The sequence below is a fragment of the Mustelus asterias genome, chromosome 8 (assembly GCF_964213995.1).
Source record: "Mustelus asterias chromosome 8, sMusAst1.hap1.1, whole genome shotgun sequence".
In the NCBI taxonomy this organism is placed as follows: Eukaryota; Metazoa; Chordata; class Chondrichthyes; order Carcharhiniformes; family Triakidae; genus Mustelus; species Mustelus asterias.
Genome location: NC_135808.1, coordinates 76330744 through 76348574, shown reverse-complemented (window position 1 = coordinate 76348574; position 17831 = coordinate 76330744). Strand labels below are relative to the sequence as shown.

At 40.4% G+C, this 17831-nt stretch overlaps 1 protein-coding gene across 1 annotated transcript in view; it reads right to left on the bottom strand.

The window, feature by feature from the left end:
* Window positions 1-8636, bottom strand: part of LOC144497750 (zinc finger protein GLIS3-like) — a 212917-nt gene extending 204281 nt beyond the window's left edge. Inside the window, exons 1-2 of the mRNA XM_078219188.1 lie at window positions 8620-8636; window positions 1998-3087 (exon numbers count right to left, since the gene is read on the bottom strand). Of these exons, the coding sequence (XP_078075314.1) occupies window positions 1998-3087; window positions 8620-8636 (1107 nt within the window). The remainder of the gene's footprint in view (window positions 1-1997; window positions 3088-8619) is intronic.
* Between the last annotated feature and the right edge of the window lie 9195 nt (window positions 8637-17831).

Sequence of the window (17831 nt, the reverse complement as noted above, 5' to 3'; positions counted from 1 at the left end):
ATAGATTACTCATGTTTTTTTCAGCTTCTGAAAACAGAATCATAAGAAATTAGGTCGATTTTCAGTCAAACGACATTAAATTTGCTGCTTTTTTCCCTCCTAATTGGCTCGAGGCACTAAAAATGTTTGAAAGGAAACCACATAATTTATCCTATTTCATGTAATATCCTGTCATGTTTTATAGTTAATCTGAATGTTATTGTAATTTTATTTAATTCTGGTTTCGTGTACAATATCATTAAATCAAACATCCAAGAAAAACATTAATTTCAGCCAACTCTGACTTTGAAACCTTTGAGGTAATTGTTGTGTAGTTTGATATTATTTGATAGACGAATTAAAGAGTTGGAATGTTAGCTGTGAGCTAAACATTCCCTTTGCTTTGATAGTGATGGCCCTTGTTGTGCTTTGTGGTGAAGAAGCGATGTATCCTAGCTCTCCTGACTGCTCTTAAATCTATATTAAATATATCTGTGGAGACATCTAGCTGGCACGGACTTTAAACGACCAAGACAGGAACTGCTGCAAACTGAAGAATTTATGTTACTTTATGAATTAGGATAAAGTTGCTTCCCTAAGTTTTCAGCTCCTCCTACAAACTTAAGCCAACACGATGATTGCTGGCAGTTAGACTATTCCACCATGAGGGCATGATCTTCCAGTCTAATTTCATCCATACCGTCCTGGTATGTACACACTCGTACACACTCATAAATGCCAGCAACAGTGAACAAATGCTGGTACCTGGCTTAGTTTTACAATCCCAAAATAGGATATTAAAGCCAGTTCTAACATCGCTACACCCTCCCAGATGAGATCTGCTAATCAGTATGAAATCTGGGAATTTGCTGGTACACGTGAATCAGCCACTCAATTCATTAAGTTGCTGAATGATTGATGGTATTGGGGGTCACTGGAGATGGGAGCTGCTCTATTTCTTTATCTGTCTGAAAGCAAACATGGTGAAACCTTCTGAAACATTGAATGGAGCTTGTAAAAGAAACGTCATGAGAAGCTTACGGACTTATAATTGACAACTAATTACAGCTAAATCTGCATGATGTTAGGCCAAACCATTCTCCTTTTCTGGCAGCTGGAAGATTATCAAGGCAACAAATCTGTCAGAGGTGTAGCACTGCATTAATTCAAAGTCACTGCAGGTAGGAAATGCTGACTGACACAATACAGTGGTTACGTGATGTTTTAAAATCAAGCAATTAGAAAAAATAAAATGACTATTGAAAACATCATCAGAAGCAACCAGAAACACAATATTGTTACAGTGAAATAAGATTAGAAAATATTGGAAACATTTAGCTGGTCTGCCAGCATCTGTGGAGAGAGGAACAGAGTTTACGTTTCAAGTTTGTGGCCATTCTTCAGAACTGCAAACTGAAAGGCCGACTCAGCAACTTCCTGTTGCAGCCTAACTAAAGCCAAGGGCTCACAGTGTAAGGAACTGCAGTTGGACACTTGCCTCCTCATTCCATTGGGCAGCATGTGGCAGCATTCTGGAGAATGGTGGCTCTGCAAGATGCTGTTTGGAATAGAGGCTCTTAGAAAAGGTCATTAACACAGATACAAAGAGCTCATCCATCATATTGCGTCTATCAATCTTCACAAGTAGTGTAATGAGCTCACTATGTTTATTTACAGCATACACCACATGAAAAACACACTTAGAGCCAGCATACACTAATAATGAGATATAACCTTCTTAATTTTCACAAAGCGTCCATTAGTTGTAGACCTGTAATCACTAATTGTTTACCCTACTCTGTTAAACTGCTCAAAGTGCTCTCTCCAGGCACAAGTAAATTTGAAAAGTCTATTGCTATCCTTCCAAGTATTTTCTATATTTGAAGTTTAAGGGACACAGTAGGGCCTATTTCCAGTGCCGGCAATGAATCTCAGGAAATTATCTCGTACAAAAGTTTTCACATTTCAGCTGTTATACTTTACTGGAATTGTAGCAACAGTAATGTAAATAGACTTACCATGCATTTATTAGGCTTCTCTCCTGAATGAACTCTCATGTGTATCAGGAGCTTGTAGCGAGCATTAAAGGGTCTGTATCGCCTCACACACCCAGCCCAGAAACATGTAAAGTCCTCTCCTTTACGCTGATCAATGTGCACTTTCTCAATGTGTCTCACCAAGTCCTCTTGTAGGTCATAGGCAGCGTTGCAGTCTATCCATCGACAGATCTGCTTACCATTGTTCTTGGGCAGCTCACCTCCATCATCAAACTGAATGTGTCCATTAGGTGGCAGCTCATGTAAGTGAGACATGGTCCCATGAGGCTGACCAAAGTGCTGCTGGGAGTGGTATGGGGGAGGTGGCCCATGGTGGTGCTGAAACAGTTTTGTATCGTGTGAATATTCATCAATAGGCTCATGCTTGAAAAAGTTTATTTTATGGCAACCATCTGCCACTCCATGTTGAACAACCATGTTGCCTACTACCAGACCTAGGTCCATGTTTTCCTCTGGTTGCTGCAAAGGGACAGGCTCACCTTCAGCACCCCCTTGCTCAGAACTGCATGTTGGGAAAGAGGACAGAGACGATGCAGAAGAAGGCAAGTTACACTGGCTGTCTAACACAGAGAAGGAATGTGGGCTGCAATTCTTTCGAGCTCCCAAATGACCAATTCCTCCAGAGAGAGGGAACAGACCATTAGTACTGCTCCTCATTCCGTTGACACACGCAATAAGCGATGTTGGAGAGGTGCGAATAATTGCTGTGATGTCCAGTCCTTCAGCTGATAGCGGTGATATCGAAACTGTTCGTTTCTTTGCATTGGCTGGTTGTAGCTTGGCTGTATGACGAGGACTGCCACTTGACACAAAACCCAGCGAGGAACTGGTGTCATTACTAAAGAAATATGATGAATAAGAACTAGAGAAGTTGCTATTTAGTGGCTCAGCTTCAGAGGGCAGACTGTTAGCATCCCCGATCTCAGAATGATTGGAAACCCCCTCGTTCTCAGAAAGGAGATGTGACCATTCCTGTTTGATGTTTAGGTTTGGGTGATTTTCATGCAAACGCAGTGTACTGGGAGCTAATGAGGTTTGCGAAGCGAGAGACCTGAAACAAAAACAGCCACAAACTTGTTGAAACTCCAACCTAATATAGATGAGTACAAATATTAATTTTTGCCACTTCTCTGCTTTTTCATTAGTTTCATTTTGTGTTTTACAAGTTCCTTAACTGCGGGAACATTTCCAAAACTAAATACAGAGACAATATATGTTTCTCAATTTTCTAATGTCTTCTATCTATGAAAGATATCTAATATTGTGTTAGCCTAAATATTGTAGCCTAAAACTGCCAAAAAGATGTCAACCAGAGGTTAGTTTGTCTGTAAACTCAATCAATTTGTTCCATATCACAACAGTTATAATTATAAAATAATGTTCCCTGATCCATTTATAGAATAGCTTTTGGCACTCTTTGTAATTCTCACATTCTTCTGAAGTGAGGTAATACTCTGAGCTTTTTTGAACAACATATTTTTGTCACAGAAAGTGCAAGATTTCCCTAAATTGGTTGGTAAATATGAAACTAAGCCATACAAAAACATGCCCCAGGTACAACTGCTGACCTCAACCTGGGTTGTAGGGAGAGGGGGAGAGGTTACAATTGGTCTGAGGATTCTTTCTCCTGAGCTCTACCTGATGATACCTGTGGGCAAGGGCATGTGCCTGTATGAAGGCGATGACAGGATTGGGTCTCAACTATTCAGTCCTTCTTGATCAAATAACACTCACTATCCAGGCTCACACATGAAGAATGGGTGAGTACCAGAGTGTTATGTACGATATTTGCATGTTGTTAATTGCACACCAGATGGCCCCTGCTGGGAGAAATTGCACTTGTAGCAATTATACACCAATGTTTTCTCTTGTATTATTTTGTTATTCCTTGACAGAATATTCTAGAGGGTCTGAAAATAAATGCGGTAATTAATACCACATCAATTCATGTAGTTTATTGGACATAACCATGGAGAGTTGCCGATGCTTAACATAAGTCAGATTATGCTTTGCTTTCATAGGAACAGGAGTGGTCCATTGAGCCTATTGCATCATTCAGTTAGATCTTGGCTGATCTTACCTTAACTCTATTTAGCCACCTTTTTGTTCTATATCCCTTAACTTATCCAAACAAAAACCATCAACTTCAACCATTGAACAGTTTCAGGAGAATAGCATATAAAATTGAAGTGAAAAATGCATAAGAAATCTACTACAAATTTCAGCTCAGATAAGTAAGTACATTCCATCACAGTCACCAGCAGTTCTATAAAGTCAAAAAAGATGAGTTCACAGTTCAGCTTGGGATCTTCATCTGCATATAGAGTTTTGACACAGACATAATATATTAGAGCAGCAAAAAATAACCTGGTGTCGGAGTGGGGCGCAGCCAGTCCGGTACTGCCGTGGGATGAATTCGGGCCGGTGCTGATGTGATTTCCTGAATGAATCACTGGCTCCAATCTGGCTGTTGCTATTGGCTCAATCCTCATGGCATGGTTCATTTCATCCCTCTTGCTGGCTAGAGCATAACATGGGCTGTATTCACCGTTTGCTGTAATAAAATGAAAGGCGACTAGTGTAAGATTTCTTCCTCCGCACAAATCCAGAAATAAGAACACTGTATTCCTAATCTACACAACTACATCTTGGTTTTTTTTCAAAGAATTGAGTAGAACTTACTTGCCCCTCCCTCAGAGTAAATTGGAGAAGCTGTTAACTTTCATTTCAGTTTGTGGCGTAAGAACACAAGCAAGCCAATGGTTCAATGTGTCGAATGTGGTTGAGTCGTGTGGATCTTGAATTACCCAGGTTCCACGCCCAATCTGATTTCAGCTGCAGCAGCAGTAGGGGTGTTAGAATTGGTTTCAATACACTAGGTGAGAGCACAGGGAAAGGTCACCCAGAATGCCTGATACTTCCCAGTAACTCCCGCTGCAAAGTACATGTATGTGGACGCATGGCGAGGAAAGAATTGGACTCAACTGTGATGAACTGCACAGTTGAAAAGTTTTCTGCCACACTTACCGCAGAATCTAAAACCTGGGAATGGGCTTTGGGATCTTGAGTCGGCAGCACCTGGAAATTGTACCCTATTGTATGTCAGTGTTGTCAGGAAAGGAGAAAAGATAAGCGGAGGGACAATAAAATGAATGCATACCGCAGCATACCTCATGACAAGAGCAACACTCTATTCAAATATAATCCAGGCAGTCAGGATGAGATAGCATTAATCTATCCACAATGTTTTTACAAATCTTTTACTTGGATCATTTTATTGTTAAATTCACAAAGGCACATTCAATACTTTCTGCACAAGCTCATGTTATTGTACAAGGTACTTAAAGTGCTGATGATATAAATGTAATTAGGTTTGATCTTTGAACACACAGCTGAAGGACATGTGCTTCGAACTGTCAAATGAAAGTATCCTTTCTTTTCCACGGATGGGACGCTACATAAATTTGAATTCATCTACAGCTCTGTGCCTGTGTCCTGACCCATACAAAGTCCAGCTCACCTATCACTTCTCTCATGCTTCCCATTCCTATGTGCCTTAACTCCAAAACCTTTGTCTATAAATCTCCACCCTGAAACCTATGTCTTGGTCGCATCCATTGTTGTTCCAACTCTAGGAAACTGTGTGTTTCACGCCCCCCCCCCGCCCCCCCACCTTTTCACTAATTTCCCATAATTGTCTTCCTATTCCTGTCAGAGTCCAACCCTGAACTCTGAAGTATTTGGGATATTTTGAAATACTAAAGGTTCTAGGTAAACGCAGGTTGCTGTGATTTAAGTGCATATGTAGCTGAGATTGAGATAATTACCTCCTTCAAAAATGAACTGGATAAGTAAGTGTTTAAAGAAGAGATTAATAACTGTAGGAATTGATATAGATTTTACTGAAGAACTCTCTCACAAAACATTGATTTCCTGTGGAAAGGGTCATGTTGTCTGTAGAGAGTAGCAGCTGACTGGTGGATGTTTGAAGATGGATGAATATTCTGCTTTTGTCAATTACCTCAGGTCCAAAAGCAAATATTGAAGCCGAATTTCTTTCAGGAGATTTAAAATTTGGGATACAGTCCATTACAGGACAGACTGTGGGCTTGAGAGGGCCAAACTGCCCTTTCTCATTCCATTCTTCCTTATGAAAATAAATGTAATTTTTAATACCGTCAAGGGTTTTTAAAACTTCACAGATCGTCATGGTCAGAAGGTATATTAATAGCCATACACAAATAGAGGGAGCTTTTCAGAAAAAATATTTAGCGTAATTTTTTAAACAACATTATTTTGGGAAAATTATTCTGACTTGAGACATGCGATTAGGCTTGGCACAGGGCATAAAGCAGCCACATTGTAATACAGGAATAGATTTTTCTGTTCATTAACAGCCGGAGCTGCTGACTTCTCAAAACAAAAATCAATCTGGCTGTAACAGAGCACTGAGTGTGCAGGGGCTCTGCGCTTCAATAGTTCAGAGGAATTGGCAGGTCACACAGTAATTTCATCATGGCACCACACTGGTCCATCAAGGTATAGTGTCTGTCAATGAAAAGAGACTTGTGTCTGCAACCCAACTTGGGGTGCTGGGGATACAGCCAGCATTTCATTTGTTTACCTGGAATGTTTAAAGTTACTTTGGAAATACATCTAAAAACATAAAACACTTATTGCATTTAGCGATTAATAAATATAAAGATAGACATATCGATAATCCAATAAAGTAATTACAGGCTAATACATCCTTCATTTTGGTCTTGTGACGTGAGCATTATTGGTGAGGTCAACATTCACTGCCTTTCTAAAGGTAAACACAGTAAGAAGTTTAACAACACCAGGTTAAAGTCCAACAGGTTTATTTGGTAGCAAAAGCCACAAGCTTTCGGAGCCTTAAGTTCCTTCTTCAGGTGAGTGGGAATTCTGTTCACAAACCTGTTCTGTTCTGTTTGTGAACAGAATTCTCACTCACCTGAAGAAGGAGCTTAAGGCTCCGAAAGCTTGTGGCTTTTGCTACCAAATAAACCTGTTGGACTTTAACCTGGTGTTGTTAAACTTCTTACTGTGTTTACCCCAGTCCAACGCCGGCATCGCCACATCATTTCTAAAGGTACCCTTGAGATGGTGTTGAGGCATCTTCTGAACTGCTGTAGTCCATGAGATGTAGTACATTCACAGTCCTTCCTGTAACAATGTGATGAGTGGCTTGCTAGGCTATTTCAAAGGGCAGCTGAGAGTTAGCCACATTGCTGTGGATCTGGAGCCATGTGAAGGCCAGACCAATTAAGGGCACCAGATTTTCTCCCCCAAGAAATATTAGTGAACTAGGTGGGTTTTTACAATAATCTGGAAATGTTGTGATCATTATTAATGGAACTAATATTTTATAAAAATAAATTAATTTTAAATTCCCCCAACTGTTGTGCTGGGATTTGAACTCATGTCCAGAACATTAGTCTAGTGCTCTGTATTACTAGTCCAGTAACACCATCCTGCAGCCCCTCTTCAACACCAGTGCAACAAGGATAAATGCAGCTTGTTCTACTCCAGAGCATAGTTAAGGCATATTCAAGGTGACTGAATATTGACATTAGTAGCATACTCATGAATGTCTCCCAGTACAAATTTTAAAATATAGTTCCTTAAATCCCTCAGTCTTTCCTTTCTTTACAGATTTTTAAAACCCAAACTTGCCCATACAACCACCACAACTTGATTCCGCCCAACCTGCTGAAACCCTCATACATGACTTTGTTGACTCAAGAACTGACAATTCCAACACACTCCTGCTGATCTCCCACATTCCATCCTCCATAAACTGTGGTCATCTAAAACTTCTGCTGTCCATGTCCAAATCCCGATCATTTATTATCCCTGTGTTCAAGAATCCATTATGACTCCTGCTTAAGCATGACCCTGATTGTAAAATTCTCACCCTTGTTTTCAACTGGCCCTTCCCTATCTCTCTAATCCTCTGGCCCATAAACCCCAAGATAGCTGTGCTCCTCTAATTCCAGCCTCTTAAAAATCCCCAATTTTAACTGCTCCACTATTGGTGGCTATGCCTTCAGTTATCTAGGCACTAAGCTTTCGAATTACCTCCCTAAAACTTTCCACTTCTCTTCCATCCTTGAAGACACTCATAATAATCTTTCTATTTCACCAAGATTTTGGCCATCTGCCCTAATCTCTCCTTATGTGGCTTGATGTCACTCTTTTTTAATAATGCCTCTGTGAAGCACCTTTGGCCATTTGGTTATGTTAAAGATGCTATATAAATAAAAGTTCTTGTTGATTACCCTCACCCATTGAGATCACTAAACACTTGTTCCTCCATGCTGGACACAACGGTTCTTTCTCAATTGTGGTACGATTTGTCATGAGAAGACCATCAACTCCATGTCACGCACCATCCTGACTTGTAAACATAGTGCTATTCCTTCTTAATTGTTGGGTCAAAATCCTGGAGTTCCCTGCCCCACACCATTGTGGAAGTCCAATCACGAACACCAAGAGGACCCACCGTCAGCTTTTTAAAATAATGAGGAATAAATGCGGTCTTGTCACATCCAAGTCTCACCTTAACTGTTGGTCCATGATGGCCCCTTCCAATTTGGCATATGTTCAGCATAAAAATCCTAACATTATAAAGCTAAATCTCCCTGCTATTTAGCTACTTTATATCCCAAAAAGCGCATGTTGTCTTAGCAAAGAATATCTGGAAACAGCACAGCAGCTGAAGAACCCCCAGTGCTTTGTGACATCATAATGTCTGATAAACCATGGATTCTTCCATATGCACAATAGAAGTCACTTTCACCATTACTCTTACCTGAAGAACACAATCCTCTGCATATTTTGACTATACTTGCAATTCGTCAAAGCTGTCTTGGTTTCTCTCAGCAGAGAAAGGCAGCAAAGTTATGGAGGTTGCGCTATCACAGCAAGCATAGTGAAAGCCTTCTATTAAAACTACTGAACCTTAAGTAGAGGAAAGAAAAATGTCACAGAGTGCACTGAGTCATTTTGTAAAGGTGAGACTAAAGCTCATCAATGAAAACGAGTGAATGACGTACTACTTCATTCCAGCCTGAAATGTCCTAGCAGTGCTTGATGCTGCCAAATTTGTGAAAATGTTCCATTCCCAGCATAACATCCTTCAGCTTATGATCACAAAGACTGACCACCTAAAAGAAAGTCATGACAAAAAAAGGAAACTTTGAGCACTGTCTACGTCTGGAATCTGAGTTTGAATCCATCCAACACGGACGCTGATGCCTCCATTCTTTCCTAACAATTATTGCTGTCCAAGGTGTAATAATTCAGCTCCTACTAAAAATGATTCAGCTGCACATTGATGGCAGTTCAACAATCTTACTCAGGAAGCATACAAGATTGTACAAGAAATGGAAAAGAAAAATCCCACCAGTACAATTCTCAATTTAGGGTATGAATTGGGGAACGAACCTCAATCACAAATCTGTGTCAGTGCTCAATGCTGTCAGAGCGCAAAAAGGAACAAATTATTTGAGTCATTCCTCACTTCAACTCTTGCCATTTTTTTCACCAAGTTTCTATCAGTATTTAAAAATCAAACACAGTTTACCCAGAGAATGAAGTTACAGAATGAAGTCAGAAACGAATTATCACTTATTATGGCATGCAATGAGCACAGGAAAATGCTCTGTAATTTAGATCTTCTTCTGAGTTTTTGTTCTGTAAAACTAGTTCTTTAGAAAATAATAAGCCATTGGTTTTATAAGTCCTCCGCTTTTGATATTTACCAATTCCACATTATTTTTCTGCCTATCATATTCCAGGTAAATTTCACAGAAACGTTTTTCTTTCATAATTTTGAACAGCTAATGTGATTCATAATGCTTAACAGGGTGACAATATTAATTGTATATGAATCCAGCTTCACTTGGTTTGAATCCTGCTCATTCACCTGTTAATTATAGCTTTTCTGGCCAAACCAATTTTGAGATTTTCAGTCTTCCAATTAAAATAGAATCAGTCACAAGATCCCCCACTGACTCAAGTCAGTATCTTGGTCTATATTTATCCCTTAACCAACATTTTTTTAAAAACTGGTCTTTATTATATATCTGTTGGTGGGACCTTTCTGTGCTTAAATTGGTCGTTGTGTTTCCTCCATTAACAACTTTTCAAAAATCCTTAATTGGCTGTAAAGCTCCTGGGGATGTCCTGAGGTTATTATGATAGTCACAATACATAAGCAAGTTATTTCTCTTTCTTTGCAAGTGCACACACAAGTAAGTGCTGAGTTGTATTGGCACAGTCTGTACTGAGTTAGCTGATACTGGTTGAGATTGCTGCTTGAGCACTGCAATTGCATTTAATGTCCCCAGGCTAGAGAAGATGAAAATCAACCAAGCTGATTCTCCCCAAAAACTGGCGCCTCCTTCTGGAAAGTGTGTACATACCATGGGCAGTCCAGGCTGTTCCAAAATGACCTCCACATTATACAGCCTGCCAACAATCAATGTCTAGTCTCAGACGTGAAGAATGTCCACTTGGGTATGGAAGTCAATCGTGACCAATACCCATGGTACTGCGCTCGAAACACGAGTCAGTGTCTTCAATACAGAATATTATCAGAAAAAAGTGTTGTTGTACATTAAGCGTCCTCACCTAGGACAGATGGAGAGGATTCTTTGGAGTGATACATCATTACATGATTCATTTTCATCTAGTTTGATGCAGAATGAAAAAAATCTATAATTCTGAAAAGGTCAAAGTGTCTCTCAATGAAAATGGATCTCCTTGAATTTAACATTACAAGTTCAAATCAACAGTATAACCAGAATGCAATGCATCAAGGTCTATGTTGAGGGATAGCACACACTGCTTACCACTCACACAGAAACACACACTGTGAAACACAGAAGACAGAGATTATTCTGTAGGGCTAAGGGTTTGCACTATACAAGATCTACAGACTTCTTATTTATAAAGGAATTCTACATTCATCATTTATCCCTGAACTACACTGTTAAAGTCTGCCTCGCATTTTGTCTTTTGAACTTATAACTAAGTTTAACAATAAATCATGCTATGATAGAGTCAGTTTTTAAAGGCTGATCTACTTCCCTTTGCAATTGAAAGGCACAGTAATATGATCCACTATAATAACAGAGAATAAATCACAAACTATTTAATTCTTGCGTATCAGTTTCTTTTAACGCACACACTTCCAAATGATTATTCACATACAAATTGAGCCCCAGTGGCATTCCACATGAACAAAAATATAAAGGTTCTTTTGCTGCTTGTTTGCCACTCTTTCAGATTTTTGTCATTGGTCATTTTTTCCCTGTTAATTATTATCAAGAAAATTAATTTTTGGATAAATCTAAAGTTAGTTAGAGTTGTGACTATTATTGCAAAGATCTTTCAGCAAATTTGCATATATATCTCAACATTATTTTACCTGATCGCATTCTGGGGTTGGCTCCCTAGGACTTGTCATGTGATCTGGGGGAACCAGAGTAACTGCTGGCAAATCCGATTGGACATTCATTCTACCAAATGACAGGATGCTTGGGCTCAAGCACTATAGCAATAACAGATTGTGGTAGTGTCTCAAGACCCTTGGTTTGGATTACATAGCAGGGGTAAGCCTGGGCCTAGGGAGTGAAGTAAAGGTGGGCCTTAACCAAGGGAGAAGAGTGGCCTGCAACCTAATGATTAGAGCAGAACAAACTAAGGTGAGGAGTGAAGAAGATTTGGGACTGGACAGTGAAGCAGACATGCAGGCCTGATGTTTACAGAGAAGAAAGGAGGAAGCGGAGGACGTCACTGTTAGTCAAGGAACCCAAAAGTATTGGTTTCCATCAGATCCTGCTGAACTGAAAAATGACCCATGGAGGCAATCAGGGAGGAATGACATGGGTCAGAAATCGTGGAGGGACCATAAAGAGGATTAAAGGAAGCAGGAAGAAGATTGCAGGGGGCTCATGGAGGAGCTCAGGGGACAAACCATGGGGGAGTTTCTGCAAGGCCGTAGATATGATCATAGGTCATGAAGAAAATGGGAGGGGAGGGGATCACAGGCCAGGAAGGACATGGTGGACATCTTTCATTGTCCAATCAAATAAACCAACTCAAATTAACTCAGGTGAACATTAAGACATGGGGGAGGGAATGCTCCAATCACTGGGGTGATTAATAACGTTGATGGTATGTCAAGGGAAGCACAACTGGCCCACAAGCAGTGCTGAAAAGGCATTTAGCTGTTACATCCAGGGTCCGCACCTCCCTTTCTGGAGCTCAGGAAACAGAGATGGCTCTTTAAAATTGAAAAGCAAATAATATCTCAGGCACACACTCTCATCAAGGCAATTACATGAGGGAACTACATCCTCAGAGTGGTTTGGTTGCCCATTCCTGTCTCACTGAATCAAAAAGTTTTAAATTTTAACCTCCCACAGCTCAAACCTCACAGTTTTGGGGGGGTTTACAAACACCCTCACTAAATCCAGGAGAGCTGAGTTTCCTGTTTTGACTGGGACCTTATCAGGTGGCAGGAAATCTGTCCTCAGATGGAAAGAGGCTAGGAAGTGCGTGGTCAACAATGCAAAAGTAAGGCAGCTGGGTCATGTCTACCTGAGAATGGAGAGGATAGGTTCCAAGATTAAGCCAAGAATGCAGAACCTGGCCTAAAGCAGGAGGAAATATGATCACTGTCTTTAACGTGTTGCTTCTATCTGATTAGTTCATGCTAATCATACAATTATAATCACCATATGATTCTACAGGACCCATCAATTTTCACAAAAGAAACACAAAGCACTCAAGACACCAAAGAGAGCCATATTTTACAATTATATCAACATTTCTTGCTGTCCAAGCTCAATTTCTTTTTTGTATTTCATCAAATCACACTTAACCTGTTAATGTAACCAAGATACTCCAACCACTTTTGTAATATGGTTTTGTGGCATCATATTGAAAGAAGGACATAGGGCAGTAAACGAGGCCAAACTCCTACCATCAACATCCTAGGAATCACATTGACCAGAAACATAAATGGACCAGCCATATAAGTATTGTGGCTACATGAGTAGGTCAGAGGCTGGGCATTCTGTGGGGAGTGACTTCCTAAAGCTATTTCACCATGTACAAGGCACATCTCAGGAGTGCAACAGAATATATTTCTCTTGTCGAGATGAGTGCAATTCCAACAACAAGCAAAAGTGCTCGACATTGTCCAAGACAAAGTAGCCTACTTGACTGGCACATTGGAACATAAATGGTCCATTTCGCCCCTCAATGGTTTCTGCTATTCAGTGAGATCATGGCTAATCTGTGACCTAACTCTAGAGACCTACCTTTGTTCCATATCCCTTGGTGCATTCAGTTAACAAAAATCTTTCCATCTGGTTTAAATTTATCTAGCATCAAATTATGCTTACGGAAGAGAGTTCCAAATTCTACAATCTTTTTGTGTGAAGAAGTGTTTCCTAACTTTGCTTCTGAAAGACCTGCCCCTGCCATCCCCCTCCCACTCCCAACACTGAATCTGAAACTCCCCAACCATAATATATATAATTATATAGATATAATTCTATCTATACTATCTGTTTCTCTTAATACTTTGAACATTTTAAATCTTCTAAATTTAAGGGAATAAAACCTTTGTTTGTTTACTTTCTCCTCTTAGTTCAAATCTTGGAAATCAGTACCATTTTGGTGAAGCTATGCAGCATTCCCTCCAACCCCAATTTATTTTTCCTAAAATGTGGTGTCCAGAACTGTCATACTGATCAAACCAGACCTTTGGATAGCTGATTTTCACCTCTGATATAAAGACCAGCATTCCATTGGCTTTTTTGATTATTTTCAGTACCTGTTCACGACATTTTAATTATCTATACCTGGGCCCCCAAAGTCTCTTGAACCTCACAGTTTATGATAATTCACCATTTAATGAGTACCCTGTTCTATCCTTTTCATGTCCAAAGTGGATGATTTCACTTTTGCCTTTACTGAAATCATCTGCCACAGTTTTACCCATTCACTTAATCTATCATGGATTCAAGGGGCAGAATTCCTGACAAGGGTTGCCAGCAAATCAGATGCTGGCAGCTCTTCTGTACTCAGCAGTGACACTGGGGGCACGTTGGCTGCTGTTGGTACTACACCCACCACAGTCCTTAGTTTGAGGAGGGACCTAGGCACAGCTGATTGATGGCAGGAAGGAAGTTGCATCTTGGGGGTCATGGGCGAAGGATTGAGAGAGATTCGCAGCAGCAGTAGTAGACGATTCTCAGCGGGCCCCTAGTTTCTTGATGCCGTGTCCTTTGATTCGGCACCAAGTGCCTCTGAACAAGGGACTCCCCCCCTGGGAGCCCAAAGCAAACACATCAAGATTTGCAAGTCATGCTCTCTCCATTTGGCGAACACACCCCGTCCCCGCATCTCCCACCACTAGGTTAACAACAATGGCGGTGGGATATGGTGCTTAAATAGACAATTAGACATTAATTGCCCACAAATTGACTGCAAGAAAAGAAAGCCTTCCATGGAGCCTTCTCACCATAGAGCTGATCGGGTTGCAGGAGAAAAGATAATGGTGTCCCCACCTGCCATCATCCTGCCAGGTTAAATGCCCCTCCCATGACCAAACCAACACGGGGAGGCCACATAATTCCACCCTTTCTTTCCACTCTAACCTGATCAATAATTTGCCTTCAATTCCACGAGCTTCAATTTCAGCTATGAGGGAAGTCCATATGGAAGCCCATATGAGTAACAGCCATAGACATTTCATGTCCATTATTTTAGTCACCTCTTCAAAAGAAATTCAAATTCATCAAGCACGGCCTATCCTTTACAAATCAATGTTGGCTCTTTCTGATCAATTGAATATTTTCAGTCAAGCTATCATTAATAATGGATTCTTATCAATTTCCCAATAGCAGATGTTAGGCTAACTGGTCTACAGTTCCCTGAATTTCCTCTCACCTTACTCAGATAACTCTGTTATTTAAGCTTCCAATCTAAAGAAATGGTTCCCAAATCAAGAGTCCTTTCGAAGATTATAGCTCGGGAGTAATCTCCTTACTTCTCAGCTTCTTCCTTTCAAATCACCCCATCTATCACCTTAAACATTTGCTCTTCCACGACTGCCACACTGGCTGCAGTGTGTACCATCTAAAAAATGCAGCAACTCGCCAAGGCTTCTTCAATGGCAATGTTCAAACCCGCAACCTTTACCACCCAGAAGGACAAAGACAACAAGTTCATGGGAACACTACCACCTCCATGTCCCCTCCAAGTCACACACCATCCTGATTCAGAAACATCATCACTGGTCCTAGTCCTGGAATCTCATACCTAACAGCCCAGTGGTGAATGTACCTTCATCACATGAACTGCAGTTGTTTAAGAGGGTAGCTCACCACCGCCTTCTCAAGGGCAATTAGGCTGAGCAATAAATGTTGGCCTTGCCAACGACATTGCATTCCATGAGTGAATAAAAATGCTTGGGCAATTTAATTTTTTGTACACATTCCATTTCACCCATTAAGTCTCCACAAGTACTTTTCTCCATGAGTCACCCAGTCATTAATCCAACTTCCCTCACTTTAACATTTGTCTCTTTCAAACAACTACTTAATTATTTTTGGAAGTACTTGTGCACTCTGCTTCAACGGTTCAAGACAGAAAATTCCACATTCTAATCAACCCCTGTGTAAAGTTTAAATATTTTTGCGGTTCTCTTAAGTTAGTGCCCCAATTTCCACCTCATTAACCAATGTAAGCATATCATAATTGTCCATAACTTTGAGGATTTCGATTGACCATCTTAATACCAAGTGATAAAAGACCAAACTTCTCAAGTTATTTTGTAACAGAGATTATGCTACAAATTTTCATTGCTTTTATATCCTGTTAAGATAAGGTGCCGAAAAATATACACAATAATCCAACTGTGACATAACCAGGATCTTGTATGAGTTTAATAGTACCTCGTTCTTTTGTTTTCAATGCTTCTTGATTCCTGTATGCCTTTTCATGCCTTTCCACCTTTGATAAGCTGTGTATCTGCATGCCAAGACTCTTGTGCACCTTGATTCCATTTAAAATCTTATCACTTAAGGAGTACCTTCTTTCCCCATTTTTATTTTCATATTAGAAAATATTTTCCTATGTTTAACTGCATTATAGATCCTGCTGATCAATCCATTCCTTTCATAGTCCTTCTTGCCATAATTCGTTCTGCCCTTGATCATTTGTGTGTTTAATTAATAAGTGAGACTCTCAAGCATCCTCCTGTGGAACACCATTCATTATATTGTTTCAATTGAGGAAGCTTCTCTGTCCTGAGTAGAAATTTCTTTCCAACCCCTCCCACCCCAGATCACCACTGGCTGCTTCCTCTCAAGTAAATGGCAAACGGGGTGGGGCCTGGATCCTTTTTTTCCTCACCATTTATTGCTGTGCCCTCAGGCCAGCAATCAGCCCCACAGGTTTGCCTGTTGAAGGGACCTCAGTCTCTGCTGAGGCCTGTAACTGGTCTTCATTTCAGACCTTTGGTGCACTGTCCTTGCAGGACCGTCAAGTGAGAAGCAACCTCCTCATGGCAGGATTTCCGCCAGTATGTGGTGGGGCCAGTGCTGAAAAATAAGTCGGGGCCCCATGGGATAGGAACTCATGTGGAATTCATGCACCCATCAAAGCTCCACCTCAAAAAGGAGTACTCTACCTTGTATCAGCTCTGACGAAGGGTCATCTAGACTTGAAACATTAGCTCTGCTCTCTCCCCACAGATGCTGTCAGACCTGCTGAGATTTTCCAGCATTTTCTGTTTTTGTTTCAGATTCCAGAATCCGCAGTATTTTGCTTTTGTTCTACCCTGTATATCTGGCTATGGAGGACAATATAGCTGAACTCAATCCTGTCCTCACCTGATTTCCATGTGTTCATAACTCCCAGCAGTGGTAACCGAACAGCAACCAGGAGCAAAACTCTGATTGATTTTCCCCCTTCACTAGCCAAGAAATGGCGAGGCCAATTGTAGTTCCTATAATGCCTCCCCAACTGAGATCAGTTTATTCATTGCACATTGGAAACTGAACTTGCACTTTGGCTCCATCTCCTCACTGCAAAACTTTTTTTTTATTTCAGGGGAATTCTACATTTAAACTCATTATTTCGTGTGTTTCCATTTTGGTTTATAAACGTCTCGAGATCACAGGCAGACCACAAGCCATGCAGCCAAAATTATAAGTAGATTTTCTGTTTCCCACAAATGTAACACGTTTAAGGGAAAAGCCCTACTGGTTTCCCTACTGGCCATCAAACATTCGACTGAAACAGTAAATTATCAAAATAATTCGTCAAAAATAAAGCTGATTTCAGAAAACAAAGGCCCCAAAGTTGGTGAAATCGCACACTCACTTCCCAGATTCATTCAGCTCAAGGATTTAGCTCCTCAGGTCAGTTAAGAGTCATGAATCACACCAACCACAATCAGTCCGGTGAGTGGCACAGGACAGGGATCAAAATGCCAAATCGTATCAATTTGAACCCCTGAAAAGAGTTGATCCCAAGTTCCTGAGAAACACGTGGTTTGCCAAAAAACACAACAAAAAAGGAGTAGGAAAGGTTCAAAACAAAAAATAAAGTGACAATCACTAAGGACTGGTGGATGAGCCATGTGAAACCTTGTTTTCGAAATTGTTTATTTTGAATAAAATCAAAGTTGGGACTTCAAAAAAAAAAATGACATGATCTTCCCTTTCCCTATGTCCTCACTCAATT